A 16,915-nucleotide genomic window follows, 5' to 3' on the forward strand; every position below is an offset into this window, starting at 1 on the left:
CACACACACACACACACACACACACACACACACACACCCCACCTTTCTTGGATCTGTGTTTGCCCAGCCCCAAGGAGAGCCCAGCCACCAAGGAGAGCCCACGGGGGTGGGGGTGGGGGGCCCTAGTAATAGCATCGGGCTTATCTGCCAGGTCATCTGAAGAATTGTGGGGTGACAGTGCAGCTGAACCGCCTAAGAGACCGGGAGGGGGATGGCAGGGAGCTGGGGAAGTGGTCCAGGACATTCCCCCAGAGGCTGGGCTGGGCCATGGGGCTGTGGCCCTGGTGTCTCAGATGCAGTCACTGCGAGGGCTGTGGGCTCCCCTCTCCAGTGTGGGGGGCGGACTGAGCTCTCTTCCCCGGCCCTCTTCTCACACTTGTCAGTCTGCTTAGCCCTGCTTGATGGTTGAGATGAAATTCCAGCCCTTAGCGGTGTCTGATGCCCAGTCTCCAGCAGAAACCTTTATCTGAGATTAAGGATAATGGATTTCCTTTCTTGGATAAGCTTTTTTTTTTTTTCTTCCTCTTTCTTTCAGACTTTTTCTTTGGTCAAAAATGCGCTTGACTCCAGAAAATAGACCTTTTGTTAAATGTCTTTTTATTGACTAAACTCGCCTCCCCCCCACCCCATTCTGCCCCCCTCTTCCCCCCACCACACGGTTTCATGCTTCCAAGAAAACCTTCCGTTTCAAGTACGGGTGAGGAGTGCAAAAGAATAACTTGACCTTCCTTCTCTCCCCGCCCGCTTCCTTTTCCTTCAGGGTCCCCTGAGTTCTGCCGCATGTGCCTGCAGCAGGGTTCGGGGGGCCTGATGTGCAGAGGTTGGGACAGGGAGAAATAACTTGACTTCTTCCTTATTTTCCTTCAGCACTTTCTACCACCACCCGCATTTCCTGCTGGGAAGAAAGGGGGAAAGGACTTGGTGGGGGAGTGCCTTCGTGGGTCTCAGGTGGCAGGGGTCCGAGGCAGGGGAGGGAGTGGCCTCCTGGCACGTGTGGGGTCTTCATGGGAGCTGGGAAACCCACTCCAGCGGCCAGGGATGACCTAGTACCCTTATTTCACCTGGATCTTTCTTTTTCCCCCCTTCAACAGCCCTATTACCATATTTAAATGCAAGTATGTCTTTTTTCATTGACATTTTAAGTAGCTTAGCCTGACCTTTTTAGAGTAGATTGTTCCGTTTTGAACTTTTTTTCCTCCCCAGTAGTTCGGTGTAGCTAGGACAATAGTCTTAGAGTTTAGTGGGCTTCTAGTTCGCTGTGTTTGGGGGATGGCTCTCTTTCTTTCCTTTCTTTCCTCCCCTGGTCCCTGCCCCCCGTGGTGCATGTGTTCCCCCACTGTGTCCTGTAGCAGGTCCGTATTTGGGAGGCTCTATGGCTAAAGCTGAGCAGCTGTCCAGCTGCCCGTTGTTCGCTGCTGGCTTCTGGCACATCGTTTAAAACCACAGCCTTTGGAAATGGGTCTTGAAATCAGGCCTCAAAAAGTCTGCCTGGATGGCAGACGGTGATTGTTCCGTGTGCGCGAGAGTATCTGTGCGTGACTGTGTGTGCGTTATGCTAGTAGCCAGGAGAAGCCCAGGGTAGGGGACGCGCCCACCTCTTCCTTCCCCTGGACATTCTGCAGCCACACTAGGTCACTTTGTCCCTTCTGACCGTCAGTCGCCGTTCTGGGACAGCTTGCTGCCCAGGGTGTTATTAGACAGACACTTGATGGAGATCCCTAGGAGACCCTTCACTGCCAACTTGATCAGGATGCGGAGCTTAGACTGGAAAGCCAGATCGAAATCCCCGTAATGGGCCTCAGGAGGCTGAAACGGAGAGACAGAGCCATAGGGCTTACCCCACTTTGGTCCCTGCAGCTGCCCACTCCCTCCTTCTCGGTGTATCTCCTGTGTACGCAGGCAGGCAGCCGGGCCTCCCAGCACACCTCGCCCTCGGCCTGGCGCTGGGACGCTGCTAGGGCCAGGCTTTCCAGAGTCCACACCAGCAGAGCCTTAGGACAGCAGCTAGAGTTCAGCCACCTCCTGGCCCAGGGGCCTGTGCTGCCCAGAGGCTCGGGGCCACCTGCTCCGGGGACCCCTGGGCCATGCTTGGCCCTGCCCTGGACACTCCCTGGGGGACCCCCTCGATCATGGCAGGGATAGCAGGGACCCCGCCCTGCTCCCAAGAGAAGATCCTTCTCACCTCGTAGGCTATTTCGGTGTGCCGTCTAGAACTAGTTTCTGGGGTGACACGTGTAGGAATCAAACACACCTAAAGGTGCTGTGCTTTCCAGAAGCCTGCGAGCCACTGACCTGCGTTCCTCCTAAAGGCTGCCCCGCAGAGATCCCTTCTCGCTCCTGTCCTCTGGAGGGGGGTGGAGCGCGGCCTGTGAGCCCGGGCTGTGCTGGGGGGCCCCTTCCAGGGTCCGACCCTCACTCCAGCTCCTCTTTCCCCGCCAGGCTTCCCGGCAGCGGCTTACGGACCAGTGGCGGCAGCGGCGGTGGCGGCGGCAAGAGGCTCAGGTAGGGAGGTGTGCGGGACAGGCGCTCCCAGGCATGCCCCAGTGTGCGGGGGAAGGTAAAGGCCCTGTTGGATCGGTGTGGCTGCGTCTGTCCACTACTGTCACCACAGCCCAGAGGGTGGGGATGTGGGGGGCATGGGCGAGGCCCTGCCACCCAGGGCAGCTCCCAGTGTGGGCCAGTCTCAGGACTGCAAACCAAAGGTAGACTTCTAGTCTCTCCTCGAGAAAAGAGCAGTGACCTTCTTTTTGACTTTGGACAGCCCCCTCACCTGACAGCCGGCTTCAGGGCATCTGCGGCATTTCCCTCCTCAGGGGAACTTCGTAAGGCTCCTTTCCTTGGGCCTCTGACCTAGCCAGAGAAGTTCCAGGTGGTGAGAGGGAAGCTCCTGGCCTCCAGGCCCCTGCTGCACCTGGCAGGTGGCCTTGCAATTCGACTAAAATCCTGGTCCTGGAAGGCCAGAAGTGGGGCCAATCCCAGCCTCCATGAACTGGAGTGATTTCCTGAAGCCCCTGTTGCATCCCCGACTCTCCCCAGAGCGGAGACCGGAGAGCCGGACTCCACCTGCCAAGGGAACTGGGGTTTTCTCTCCCACAGAACTGCCCTGGTCCTTTGGTCTCCAAACCCAGCCTCTTAGGAGGTCTAGAGCCCCTCAGGTGAGGTGGGAACGTTTTCCCAGCAGCACTGTGGGGTCAGGCTGGAGCTGGGTATGTCCAGGATGCAGGCCCCAGAGTGGCCTTCTGTCCCTCTCCCCCAGATGTTCCCCACCTTCCTAAGCAAGCGGGGCTTCTGCTGTGCTGGGCTACCAGGGAGGCCTCCTGGCCACCACGCCCCAGCTGCTGAGATGCCCTTGCTCCTCCTAGACTCAGTAGCCACGGTTTGCAGCTCTCCCCCCCACGCTCCGCGGAGCACCCGGGAAGCAGTTAGTTTGACAGGGCTCTGAGGAGGGCAGGGGGAGGGAGGTGCTTGTGGGGTACCAGGAAATGGGGCATTCAAAGCCCAGAGGGCAAATGCCAAAAACCCAAACCCTCAGTGATGAGAGACTGGCACAGTGAGGCCCTTTAGAAACCTCAATAAAAATCCGTTCCATGCAAACTGGCACTGCCTCGAGCTACAAAGGACCCACTCCCCGGAATCGCCCACTGGGGGTTTGTTTGGAAGGGCCGGGAACTCTCTGAGGGCTGCTGAGGGCCAGTTAGCCAGAGAGCTGTGCACCTGTGCTCAGCCTCCACCGGCCCCGGCGGGCCTCCAGCAGCCCCCACCTGCCCTCTGGCCGGTGCCCCTTGGTGCCCCTGCCCTGGGGGCGGGCGCGCCGCTGCCTGGTGTCTCCCTGTTCTGTTTGGTTTTTTAACTTGAGTGCTTTTTGGTATCGTTACAAACGAGCCTCTGTCCTACCTGTGCCTGGTGGGGGGGACGACGAAAAGAAAACTCGAGATTTTTGAGTGTTGTTGGTTGTTTTCTCCGTTCAGTTTCTTTCTTATTATAACTTGGATTATGAAACTAAACTTTAACCCGAAATTAACCCTGCCTCTCTCCCCACCCCCATTCTCCTTGACTTCATGGCAAGTTTAAAGGGCAGCATGGGGTTCTTTGCGAGTCTGAGAGCGGTCTCCCCATGGTCTGTGCCCCCCTCCGCCACCCCCACCCAGAGCCAGGCGGGAGTCCCACCCATCCCCCTCTAACTCCTAACCCCCAACTCCAGAGCCATCTCCAACCACACTTTTTTTTCCAGGATCAGTGGTGTTTTATTTGTAGCCATTTCCATCGGGAGCCGAGTCTCCCAGCGGCCATTCGAGGTCAGCCATGCTCATCGCTGCACTGTTAGTGAATTCTATTCAGGAGCGTGCTCCCAGACCACCTGCCCACACCAGCCTAGGTTAGTGCAAGGAGTAAATCCTCAACTCCGAGGTGCCTGGCCCTAAGGGTGCAGGCTCGGCCAGGAAGCTACAGGGCACCCCACAGTGCTGCCTGGGGCTCAGGGGCTTGGGGTGAGCCCCAGGGCAACGACTAGACTGTGCCTGCCAAAGTCAGAACACCGCCTGGGCTGGAAGACACCTTCCTCCGTGTAGACAGGGTAGCTCAGCACCTCAGCCCCATCCCCTCCTTTGGACCTGGAGCAGGGTTACAAGGTTGGGGAAGGAAGATCTCTGCCTGTCTGTCTTTTAGTGCATTTTGACCTGTAAGGATTGTCCCTTCCCTCCCTCTAGAAAATAATCTGGACTACGAGCCTGGTGAGATGGCCAGTTATTTCCCTGTTGTAGTGGCCCCTCGGTGGCATTTTGGCAAATACGTGAGAGGGACTGCACAGACTTGTTTGCGTTTGTGCCTAGGCCTAGGCCAGCAGGTGATCACTGAAGGCTGACTGCCCGGTTCTACCTTCCCCTGCTCCTGCAACCCTGCCCCCCCCACGCCAGCTCCTTCCCGGGGGACGGGGATGTTCCTTCAGCCCCCCGGGAAAGCAGCCTCCGCTGTTGGAGGGCGTCACAAGTCCAGGCGCATTGTCTTAGAGGAAGAAGCTGGTACAGGGAGTCTGGAGTACCGACCTTGAGCTTGGTACTCTGCCGAACCTGGCAGGGGACTCCAAACAGTAGGAAATGTGGCCTCCTTTCCCCAGGGGCTGGCTGTCAGGCTTGGTCTAGGGATTGGGCGTCCTGTGGAAGGCCTTATTTTGCCTTTCATGTTTGTCTAGCTCCACAGCTTTGGGTTTTTTTTTTTTTCCTTTCATAGTATGATGTGCTGGGGGAGCTTCCCGAGGTAGAAGCACCTGCCAAGGGCCGTGGGGTGGGGGGAGGGGGACGCAGCTTGCATTTTGCTCAGGTTGGCAACTTGTATCTGTCAGGGCTATGGTGTCAGGGTAGGAGGTCCAGGGGGGCCTTGAGCTCTGCAGCCACCTCAGCCAGCTCCTCGGGGCCAACCTGCCCGCCTTTTCCTAATTCACGCAGGACCTGAGGTGAGCAGGGCTCAGGTGACCCCCCGCCAGGGGAGGTCCCTGCCGACTCCTAGATAACTTCACTATCAGTGGTCACTTTTCTTTTACCTTCACCCAGTAGTCTGAAACGTCATCTTTTCTTGTGCTCAGTCGAGAGTTTGTTTGTTTATTTTGATCGTATTCATTCAGTTCTGATGGCCTCATCATGTCCCACCCAAACCTAAATCCAGTTTGGTCAGCGACCCCCCCACACACACACAGGTGAGGGAAGTGGTTCGGATTTTCAGGCTATTTTATTTCTGGGTGACATTACGGGGTGGGTCTGTGTATCAGTCGAAGAGCTTCTGAGCCCCCTGCCCGCCCCCCAGCCCGTCTCCGGCCCCAGCCAGGACCCCTTACTGTACTTTATACTTGCCAGCTTTATTCCAGTCTAGTAACATGAGCTCCTGACGGTGGTGGTGAGTGCGAGAGTCATGTTTCTGTTGTCTTTTCTCTTGCTTGGTTGGGGCTGCGGTGAGAGAGTGTCTCTGAGGCATACTTTCCCGCCTCTCTTACACTAGGATCTGCACACCTCCTCTCAAACACTCTTCTGAGCACGCTCAGCGGGAAGGTTTGTCCACACCTATTAATCCTCTCTCAGTGTCCAGCTTCCTGTTAGTACCAGCTGGTTTGCATGTTTTTGCTTGTTCAGATGAAACAGTTCAAGAAACAAACTCATATCCAACTCTCGAGAAATGTCTTTTTTTGTACACTTTCGTTTTCGATTTTTTTTTATTAGTTACAACTCCAAAACACCTGTTGTCCAGTAAAACATTTCACACCTCCCCTGCCTGTTCTTAGAGTGTATGTCTCTGTGGGACTGACTGAATGCATGCACTGTGGTAGCTGTCCTGGTAGCCGTAGCTCTGGAACATGCATTGTTGAGTTGATATTACAGGGTCTCCGACAGCCCGCCACAGCACGGCTGTCTGAAGGATAGCGTGGGGACCAGGAAGACAGGGGCTCCATATTTTCAATGTTGCTGAGGGGCTTCGATCCATGTTCTCGCCATCAGCCACCACCACCTCCCCTCACACTCCCTGCTCCCCCAGTCCAGCACTGGGTCACCACCCCCAGCTCTAGCCTTCCTGACTGAGATCTCTGTTGATAGCGCCCGGCTCTAGTAAAAGAGAACAGAACCAGGATCGGAAGGAGTCTGACAGTTCGTCCTTGTTCTTCTCTTCCTCATATGGTTCTTGAACAGCAGGTCTCTTCTTCTTTCTTAAGGCCCGTCCGGGCCCTCGATGCCTTGGGTCCTTTGCCAGCTCGCATCCAGCCTGTCAAGGGAACAGGTCCACGTGGCAGTCCTGTCTACACGGTGTAGTTCCAGGGAAGGAGGGGAAATGAGACATGGTGAGAAAAGGGATTCAGATCTTAAGAGCCTCAGTCTGCAGACGGGGAATGCACTGGGTCCTAGTGAAGGTTAGCATTTGTTCTTACTGTTGGTGAAGATAAAGGAGAAGCCTTTACATGTGCTCTCCAAGGAACGGGTGGGGGTGGGAGGGGGGCAAGTGGCGTCAGAGTGGCAACCTTCACAGTATGGAAATTATTGGCACAGCTCCATGGGGGGGCGGGGACAAGAGGGAAGAGGAACCTGTGACGTTCAAAGAGGAGGCCACAGTTTCCCTCCATCTTGCCAGGAAGATTTCCCGGTCCTGCAGCCTCTGCCCTCAGCTCAGGGGCATGGGGAGTCCATGTCTCTGGACATGCTGTCTTCCCTACATTTGTGGGGACAAGCCATAACAGAGTGCCAGAGGTCTCTTCGAGCTTTTGCAGATGGCCCGAATCTTCACAAGCTGATGGGACGTGAAGTAGTCGTTGTCACCTGGGACCTGCTCTTAAGTCAGGCTGGTTGGTGGCTCTCACCTAGTGCTGCAGGAGGACCCCGTGGGACCCCAGCCTTCAGGGGACAAGTTATCTATTGTGAGGGACTGAAGCCCAGGACGTCATGCGTCCATGGCAGTCCCAGCGGAGTGTGAGGTTTCAGAGTGGAACGGTAGCTCCGTGGAGAGAGGTCGTTGACACGGTCAGCACGAACAGGGATTGCAAGTGAGAGGGCCGGTCAGCCACTGAATAGAAGGAGGGCCCCGAGGCCCAGGAAGGGAAATCTGGGAAGACCCGTCCTGCAGGGGGGGTGTGGGGGGAGGCAGTGGGAAATGGCTTGAAGCAGCAGGCTGCCGGGGCTGCTAAAGGGGCAGACTGACAAAGGCTGCGGAGCAGGAAGGAGGGTGGGACAGATGGCAGAGGGAGCGCAAATCCCCCTTATTGGCCTAAATCCGGGGTCTGGCTCTGTAGGAAAATGGCTTTGCCACCCTGTGACTGGACATCCTAACCGTTTTAGTTCCAGTAGGTACAATGAACAAAAGTAAAATTCAACTCAGGAGGGAGAAGAAATAGTTGAACTTGAACCATAAAGGAGAGTAGATGTGGGTGCACACAAAGCAGGCCTGCCTGTCCCGCCCCAACCCTCCCAGGGTATTTTCCACGTTCGCCATGACGCCCTTCACCTTACCTGTGCTAGGGGCTGAGGGCTGTGAACAACAGCGTCCCACACACACTCCTGCAGCTGCCAGAGGGACCCGGGAATTACTTGCCTCCTTGGTGGCATACATTTTAGGGTTCCCGGGTGTTGCTTTCAACAAGCAGGTGTTGAAGGTTTGCTGTACCAGGCACGAAGGAATATAAAGGCAGACATGTCTTGCCTTCAGTGGTCTGAGGATCTGGATCCCTCCTGCCGAGAGTCCCTATTTCCCACGATGCATTGTTCCTCACACTGTCGGCTTCATGTTAGAAAGGAAAATGGATCCACGTGCTGCCTTCATTTCTGAAGATGGCTTTTCTGTGCTTCCATCAGCAGGATCCGATATCCAGGAAGAAGGGCTGCAGGGCAGTCATCTCTTCTTCCCCACCCAGCCTCCCTTGTGCTAGCAGCAAGCATCCTCTGGGGATGAGGCCCCCAAGACGGCCCGTCTGGGGGTAGGATCACGGGGATGCCCTCTCGCTGGGGAAGAGCCCCTTCTGTGGCCATGGCATAGAGCCAGCACAGCAGCCCGGAGGGAGAGCAGATCCCTGACCCGTTAGAGCAGCTGCTGCAGCCAGCCAGACTTACCTCTCAGACCACTGCCTTGTGTCCTGGGGATGGGCTCTCGTTTCTCAGTTGGTCATTAAAATCTTCATTTCTGGGAGGGCCGGGTCTTTCACCATCAAGAGGCCCGCCTTGGATTTCAGTCACCCCAGTGAATTTATAATAATGTGTGGAGCTGCCCACTGCTGACCTCTGCTTCATTCATTTTCCAAGGGCTTTTGGACCAACCCTGTTGAGGATAAAATACATCAGCTGTGATCAATAATTTTGTAATAGAAACACCCATGCACTTGATAAATCAACTGTAGTGCAATTAGTGACTAGCCTTGAGGCCCAGACCTCAGTAGAAGTTAATCCTAAAGTGAATGGAGTGGGGGGATGTTAAGGGTCTTTTAAATCAGTGGAATTCTTTTCAGAGGGTGACACATCCGTGCCTGCCCCCTGAGCTGGTTGGCCCCCTCTCTCATGCTGGCTCAGGAGCCCAGGCCCTGCCATCTGGAGGAGGGGTAGAAAGTGTGGTGGTGCCCTTGGAAGCTCCGTAAGGGCACAGAGAGCACGACAGAGATGGGCGGGGCACCCCCTCCTTGCACCCTGGGCTCAGTGGGGCCACTGCAGGGTGTGGGGAGCCCCAAAAGCTGGTGAACCCACGTGTTGGTGAGAGTCATCAAAGGTGCACAGGCCTCGGTGTGTTGTGGCTCCTTGCGTTTCTGTGGAGGTTAGATGGCCATGTCCATGACCGCAGCTAGCCCAGGAGGCAGGCAGGAAGGCAGAAGTTTTGGGCCTGGTTTTGCATGTTTGTTTTTAAGAGAAAGCGGATCTGCAGAATGGTTGTGTGACTTTCCCAGAGTCACCCACCTGTTACCTGGGGAGCAAGTCTATGGTCAAGGGTGAAGAATCCTGACCTTGAACGTAGGTCTCTGGCCTCCTTTAATAGCCCTGCAGAGAAATCATGTCTGTTCATGAAGAACTCACCTGCCGCCCAGACGCCCCCCACATGCAGAGTGTGCGGGGAGAGCCCGGTAGCCTTGGGGCTGTGTTGGCCAAGGACTCAGGCCCCTAGACCTCACAGGCCCATCTGTCAGTGTAGATTTCAGAGCTAGGCCTAGGGCACATCTGCCACGGGATTTAGTTCAGCAGATATTTATTAAGTGGACAACAACAGTAGTTATTATTACATGTGGCACGCACTGTGCTAGGCCTTGAGTCAGGGTGCTTTGGGCGGTATCAGAAAATCCAGCTCAGCGTTGATAAATAGTAGAGGGGATTCATTGGCCAACATCCTGGAAGCTCTGTAGAAGAGTGGGCTTTGTGGGTACACTGCTGGGGCTCTTTTTCTGCAGTTCCCTTGGCTTTGTCCTCCTTTTTGCCTCAACATTGTCTTGATGTTGGCTTTCCTACGATGGCAAAATGGACTCAACAGTTTTCTGCTTCACACCAACCTGCCTAGACGAAGAGGGGTCAGACGGTCCTGAATTTTAGCAGAAGTCCAGAGCTTTGTGCTGCTTGGCTAAGGCCTGGTTTGTGAGAACCAGTCATTGAGGGTGGGATCCAACCCCCTCTGAACTGAATAGCAGGAGAAGGATGGATTTCCAGAGGACAGTCTGGGTGCAGATAAAGGGGGGGAAGGGAGAATGCTGCTGGGTGGGCAGGCATGAAGCCCACCACAGCCCTGGAAAATCCCAGATGAATCCAGAGCACAATCCCTGCCCTCAAGCGTCTCCCAGCCTAGCGTGGAGGCTAACAGGTAGTTACGGTATAATGCGGTATGTCCAGTCACAGAAAGGGCACAGGGGAGGGAGTGACTGGCTTTGTCTGGGAAGGTTTCACAGAGGAGTGACAGTTTCTACTTTTTTTTTTTTTTTGAAAGATTTTATTTATTTATTTATTTATTTATTTATTTGACAGAAAGAGCCAGCCAGCAAGAGAGGGAACACAAGCAGGGGGAGTGGGAGAGGCAGAAGCAGGCTCCCAGCAGAGCAGGGAGCCCGATGCGGGGCTCGATCCCAGGACTCTGGGATCATGCCCTGAGCCAAAGGCAGACGCTTAACGACTGAGCCACCCAGGCGCCCCAACAGTTTCTACTTTTAAAGGACAAATAGGAGTTCCCCAAGAACCAGGGGGAGCAGCATGTGCAAAGCCACCAGAGCCCAAAGTGGAGGGGTGAATCTAAAGCCCGACAAATGGTTCGCTGCAGCTGGAGAGTAAAATGCAATGGGGTGCGGATGGGGGCATGGGGGGCAGCCGCAGATGAAGTTGGAGGGCTGGCAGGACAAGAGCAGAGGGCCTTTGGTGCCATGTTAAAGAGCCTGGATTCACGCAGGCAACCGGGAGCCTAGAGAAGCCTGAACCCAGAAAGTGACATCAGATTTGTATGTTAGCCAAACCTTGCCATCAGGGTAGACTAGAGAGATCGGACTAAAAGCAGGAGGACAAGTGACAGCCAATGTAGAGGAAACACTCCACGAATGTTCTTCTGTTGCTGCCCAGGAAGAGCAGCTTCGGGCCTTCGGCTCTTACCCATTAGTTGATGAGCTCTGGGCTTGGCGTCATGCTGGGGTCTGGGGTGGGATGCAGAATTTCAGGGCACAGTCCTTGCCTTCCACAAGCTCCCAGTCTTTTGGGGGAGGACAGAGCACACAACTGATACAAGAGCTGGTCTTCAGTGAGACTGCACGCCCGCCTGGTCAGAGAGCACTCAGCAGGCAGGGAGGCTCAGACAGGAGGTTTGACTTAGATGGGCCCTGCAGGGTTTGGAGTGGGAGATGAGAGGACATTGCAGGTGAGAGAACTTGCATAAAAGGTTGGCAGTGGGATGAGCAGCCAGTGCTGGGGTGACAGTGGGAGGCTGTCTGCTGGGCAGTGGGTTATAGGCTTGATGAGGTCAAGGCAGGCTAGATTCTGGGGAACCTTGAAAACTAGATCCCTACAGTCATATTGGTGGGAGAGAAAGGTTCATATGCTTCATGGCGGTGGAGCTTGGTAAGAACGGAGCCAGCTAAGGGTGATCAGCCTGGCAGCGCCCCCACAGAACATAGCTTGACCCTTCCCTAATCCCTGGGGCTGGGTTCGTGACCCGGAGCAAGGGAAGGGGAGCAAGGCTGACACAGGAGGGCATTCCCTCACCATGCTCCACCTTAGTTTTCTGTGACTCTCCTTTGCTTGTGCCAACAAGTTATTATTCATTCCCTACTTGGGGCTATTGGTCTCCACTCCTGGGCCCTCATGGCAGTCACTGCCAGTCCACCTCCTTCTGTCCTTGTCTTTGCTCCCTCCATTAAAATTGACTCAGAGTGCCAGGAAGGCACACCTGATTAACCCTACCCGGGGTGCCCCTCCTCAACACAACGCCATGTCCTCGGTCTCCTTCCTGATTGGTGAGGTCTTCTGGACGAAAGGTGGGGTTCCGACTCCATGGAACATGTTTTGCATGTATCTCGGAGTGGTACCTGCCCTCTCCAACAATATAAACCATCGGTACTCCAGGAGGCAAAGTCAGCCTCATTCTTAGTGTAGATGACTAATTATTATGCAATCGGAGAAAGCAGAAAATAAAGGGGCCCTTTGTTCCTGGATGCTTATTAATATTAATAAAAAGGTCTCCTCCTGCCAGCTTGGAATCCTGCAGAACAGGAGGTGGGCAAATAATACTTTTGAACAGCTGTGATTGGCTGTTGGAATTAGATCTGTCAGGATGGGGGAGCCACAATGAAATCCACTCTGTGGCACGGATCGGAGGGTTCCAGTCAGCATCTCAACATTCACACCCACCTGCAAGGTCCCATAAGGGAAAGATATCTTGCAAGTGGTTGACAGAATGCTAGAGACACTTCTCAGCAATTGTAATACATGATGATAATAGTAACATGTTCATAATAACTCCCACATTATGAGTGAGCCAAGTACTGTGCTAAGCCCACCTGCCTTACCCCATCTAATTCTCCTAATCCTATGAAGAGGGCACCATCATTCCCATTCCCATTTTTAAAATTTTAAAACTGTGGCTTAGCCAGCTTGTCAGAGGTAGTAGAGACAAGATCGGAACCTGGGTCTGTCTCATCACATCTGTGCCCTCAACCATGTCAGCGGATGCTCCGTCTTACCAGCCCCTCCGATTCGTGAGCAGAGGTCTGCATTCTTAACACATACTCAAGGGCAAACCATCACTGCCCATCAACTTAATTCTCTGTATCCTTGGGGGGAAGAGAGAACCCAAAACCATTTACAGGAGGCCTCAGGAAGCATTATATGCACATTTTGCACCTGCTGCTCCTGTTGCAGACTTAAGGTCATGGTTCTGTCTGGCTTTGGCTGACATTTCTGATCTGGCTTCCCATCCCTGAATCCTTTTCAGACCACAGGCAGACAAAGGAGGCCCAGAGGAGGCGTGGTCGGATAAGAGGGAGCCAGCCTGTAAGTTATTATTATTATTATGAAAGGAACCTTTAGCTGAAACAAGACTGAAGGAAGTTAGCCACTGCCCAAAAGAAACTAGGCAATGGAGCAGGGGAGGGCCTCTCTGGGCAAGACAGACCTTCTCCCGTTCTCCTTAGGGATGAGTCAACATCCCTTCCTGTGCGCGGTGAGGACTGAATCTGGAAGGTCGCTGGGAAGCCCAGCCTAGCCCTGGGGCTGGGAGCGGATTGGCCGCCCAGTTGCTAGGGCTTTGCTTCGGACCAATGGCCGTGGAGGGGCGGGGCTGGAGGCGGTAGCAGCGGAATCCTCGGCCAATTGTCCTGTGGGGAGGCTGGGCTCCCGGTACTATGGCAACCGTGAGCAGGGGCTCATTTGTTTTGTAGATGAGTAATTACTACGCAATTAGAGAAAGCTAAAAATAAAGGGGCCCTTTGTTCCTCGTTACTTATTAATATTAATAAAACGGTCTGTCCAGGTCTGTGGTAAGCAATCAGTGCAGACCTGTGCGCCTGTGGTAGAGCACTGTGTGAGGCAAAGGCTGCCCAGCCCCACTTTCGGCTCTCTTTCTGGAAGTTATTTCTGACTGTAACCTGCAGAGGGTTGGCATTCCAGGCCTTGGGGGAAAGAGAGGCTGAGTCTTACAGACGCATGGGATCCAGGATGCCCCGGAGTCAGGGGTCAGTTAGGCACTGACCCAGGTGGAAGGATCTGGCAATGTCAACTCAGCCTCCAGAAAAGACCCGAAACACAGCCGCCAAACCAGAAAACCTGGACCGATATTGGAGGATCCAGTTTCGTTGTGTATCCTTGGCCACACTGTTTGACTTTCCTGGGTCCAGATTGTTCCTCTCCAGGCACATGAAATAGTCTTTAGTCCTTAAACCTTCCACAGAGGCAGCCCCCGAGATTTCAATGTCTCCCCGACCACCTGGCTCCCGGAAAAACAAGTCAGGCTTGAATATGAGTGGCTGGAGGGTTACAGCGGGTTCAGGCCCCACAGCTGTCAGTGCTCTGGCCTTGGGGCAGAAACAGCTCAGAGGCTTCTCTTATATCCCTTCACCTAGGGAACGAGGTTGCCTTGGGGATTAATCAGATAAAGAAGGATGATAAACAATTTTTTTTTTAAAGAGGTTAAGAGCATGAAAGAGTATGGAATCAGAAGACTTGGTTCTGGTCTAGTTCTACCACCCAACAGGCTGGGTGATTTGGGGGCAAAGGGTTTCAGACTAGAGGGTGTTTGAGGACCTTTCAACTCTAGCTCTAGGTAGCTGCTGTTTCCACAGCTTTCGATCCCTTTTTAAGGAGGGGGTGCGATAGTGACAGTGCCTTAAGAGCTAAGAAGAGTGACTGGAGAGAGAGCCAGGGGCTTCCAGGTGATGAGAATGTATTTGAAAACAGCGCCACATTGTTTTCATGCATGGAGGCAGTGAGAGGGACAGAAATATTTCCAGAATCGTGGGTATCACTGAAAGAACCTGTAGTCAGATTCCCATCTTTGGGTGGGGTTGATTAAACATTTAGGGTTTAGCTCTCCGGATGGTATTTATTAATAAAGGTGGACCTGTTAATAGCTACTGCCGGTGAGCAGATCTGAGACTGGGGCCAACACCATGGTTCTTGAACTTTGCAGTTTGTTGGAATCACCGGGAGAGTTTTTAAAATTCCTGGTATCCAGGCCACACTGCAGACCCATCAAATCAGGATCCACCAGGGTCAGCCCCAGGCCTCAGTAGCAGAGAAGGCTCCCTTGGTCAAGTCCAATGTCTAACCGTGGACTCAGGTACCACCAGCTCCTTTCCAGATGTAAAGCCTCACGCCATCTCTGTGACTTTGTCACCAGCACCCATACCTGAGTGGATAAATAGAGCCAAGCCAGGAGAGCTGGTCTGGATTCTCGGCCTGCAGCCAGCTGTCCTGCCCTCCCGGGTCCTCCCAACAGGGCCAGGAAGTCCCTCCGTCCAGGGCAGGCTGAAGGGATCTTTGTCCTCACAGGACTCGAGGACTGGCCTGTCCTGGCTGAGATTAAGAGCAGGTACATACAGAACCCACAGCCCGAAGCGGCGGTAAACATGGAGGCAGCCGCCCTCCTTGACTGTCTGATGAATGGGGGCCTTTTGGTAAGGTCGGCATTTGTTTGTTATTAAAGACCTAATTAGAAACATGAGAGGGAGCTGAATGGCTCCGTGCTTGGCTAATTAGTGACATGTATGCGCCCGCTTTGAACTTCAAGGACACAGAGCTATTAGTGCTTACATCAAAAATGGATTAAACTCCTGTGCCTTTATAATCATTAAAGACGGGCTGCTCGAGTGGAAAGCCTTTTGCACAGGTCCTCAAGGGGCTGGCCCTCGGGCATCCTCCCCACCCTACCCCCTGGTTGTGGAGCCCGGGGCAGTGAGTTTCCATCCAGCAGGATCGGGCAGTAAATATTGATGGTCCTAGGGCAGTCCAGCGCCCCCGCAGGACTCCCCCCATCAGAATCAGTGGTCTTTTGGGACTGAGACCAGGCCTCTGGTCACACATTCTGGAGGAGTCCCTCTAAGGGCGCAGGTATGGGAGGGCTTCCTTCCTGTCTGGCAGCGCCCTCTCCTCCCTACGCTGACCACAGCCAGCCTGCCTGCCTGCTTTGTTCTGTCCAGCCTTGTTCTGGGATGTGGCACAGAGGAGAGTGGTCTAATCCTTGGCGACAGACGCCGTTCCCTCTCTCATGTGACAGGCATGGCTCAAACCCCAGTCTGAGAGCCCCCAGTCTGATGGGGGAGGCACCACCACCAGGGAGCTTCGATGCAGAAAGGGCAACAGAGCCCACACCCTCCAGAGCTGGCACTCCAAAGAGGGAGGTTTGGTGTCTTGTCCTTGCGACCTGCCTGCGTCAGAGAAAGATCCAAATAAACGCGAGTTGTCTTGTCAGACTACGATGGAAAGAGGGGCAGCCGAGCAGCAGGGTTCTGTCTGACGGGCAGCCAGGAGTTGCCTTGATGTCCAAGGGAGAGCTGGCTTCAGTCTGGTCAGAAACACTCCCAAGACACGTTCCCTCCCTGCTACAGCCCTCAGTTTCCTTATCTGTAACCCAGGGTAATAGGACCCATCTCACAGGTTGTCAGGAGCGTGAGAAAAGATGGCTAAACACCCACGCAGTAGGTGCTCCGTACATGTTCCGTTTCCAGCCTGGCACCTTCAGAAGCCGCAGCTTCTAGAACTTTGTGCCTCTTGTCTCCAGACCCTATTGCCCACCGTAGTAGGAGGCTTTCCCCCGCTCCACCTTCCCTAACTGGGACAGGGTGTTACCACATGCTTACGGAGCTTTTCCTCATGCCTGCGAATCCTACAAGCCCGCAGTTCTGGCCTTGAACTTCATAATGCTTTCGTTTCATAGCACGCAGCGCAGGAAGCTTACACCGAGCCTGCAGTGAGTGGGATCACTTAACAGGAGGCAGGCTAGGACCCCACGCCTCTGGTGAGGGCAGGCAGGCTGCGAATGAGCGAGCGAGCGCACAGCCCGGCAGCACAGAGGGTGGCTGGGTTCACGTGGGGAAAAGCCAGACTGGTTTCTCTTTTGACAAGATAGAGCTGGATGTGCCTCAGGGACATAGGCAGTCACCAGATCAAAAGAAAGCAAGGGACACTCTCAGGATTAAACTAGGAGACACTCGGAGCAACCGAAGTGTTCTGGAGAGGGAGAGGGAGAAGGAGAGGGAGTCATTCGGGCACCACACTCCCTGTCCTTATTTCCTTTCGGCGCTCAGGTCAGGGAGGGCGGGAACTGGAAGCAGGGGCCTCCCGCACTGCCCAGCCAGGTGGCCATGGAGGCCACAGCCTGTCTCCCCAGGGCCGCCTGCACTGCTGCCTGGGTGCTGGTGGGTTCTGCTGGGTCTCCCCATCTGCCGCTCCTTGCGAGTTCTAACCCATGTGGGCCTGGAGTCTGAAACCGGTGAATTTAGAGAAGAGGC

General features: G+C 54.5%; 1 protein-coding gene across 4 annotated transcripts in view; it reads left to right on the forward strand.

Annotated features, from left to right (window-relative positions):
* Positions 1 to 16,915, forward strand: part of MSI2 (musashi RNA binding protein 2) — a 387,381-nt gene that overhangs the window by 353,462 nt on the left and 17,004 nt on the right. For 3 of the 4 annotated variants that reach the window (XM_040640878.1, XM_040640877.1, XM_040640879.1), the window contains exon 11: positions 2,440 to 2,502. The exons of the other annotated variant lie outside the window; for it this stretch is intronic. In XM_040640878.1, the coding sequence (XP_040496812.1) occupies positions 2,440 to 2,502 (63 nt within the window). The remainder of the gene's footprint in view (positions 1 to 2,439; positions 2,503 to 16,915) is intronic. 4 annotated transcript variants of the gene reach the window in all.

Source organism: Ursus maritimus, unplaced genomic scaffold, assembly GCF_017311325.1.
Source record: "Ursus maritimus isolate PB19 unplaced genomic scaffold, ASM1731132v1 scaffold_24, whole genome shotgun sequence".
Lineage (NCBI taxonomy): Eukaryota > Metazoa > Chordata > Mammalia > Carnivora > Ursidae > Ursus > Ursus maritimus.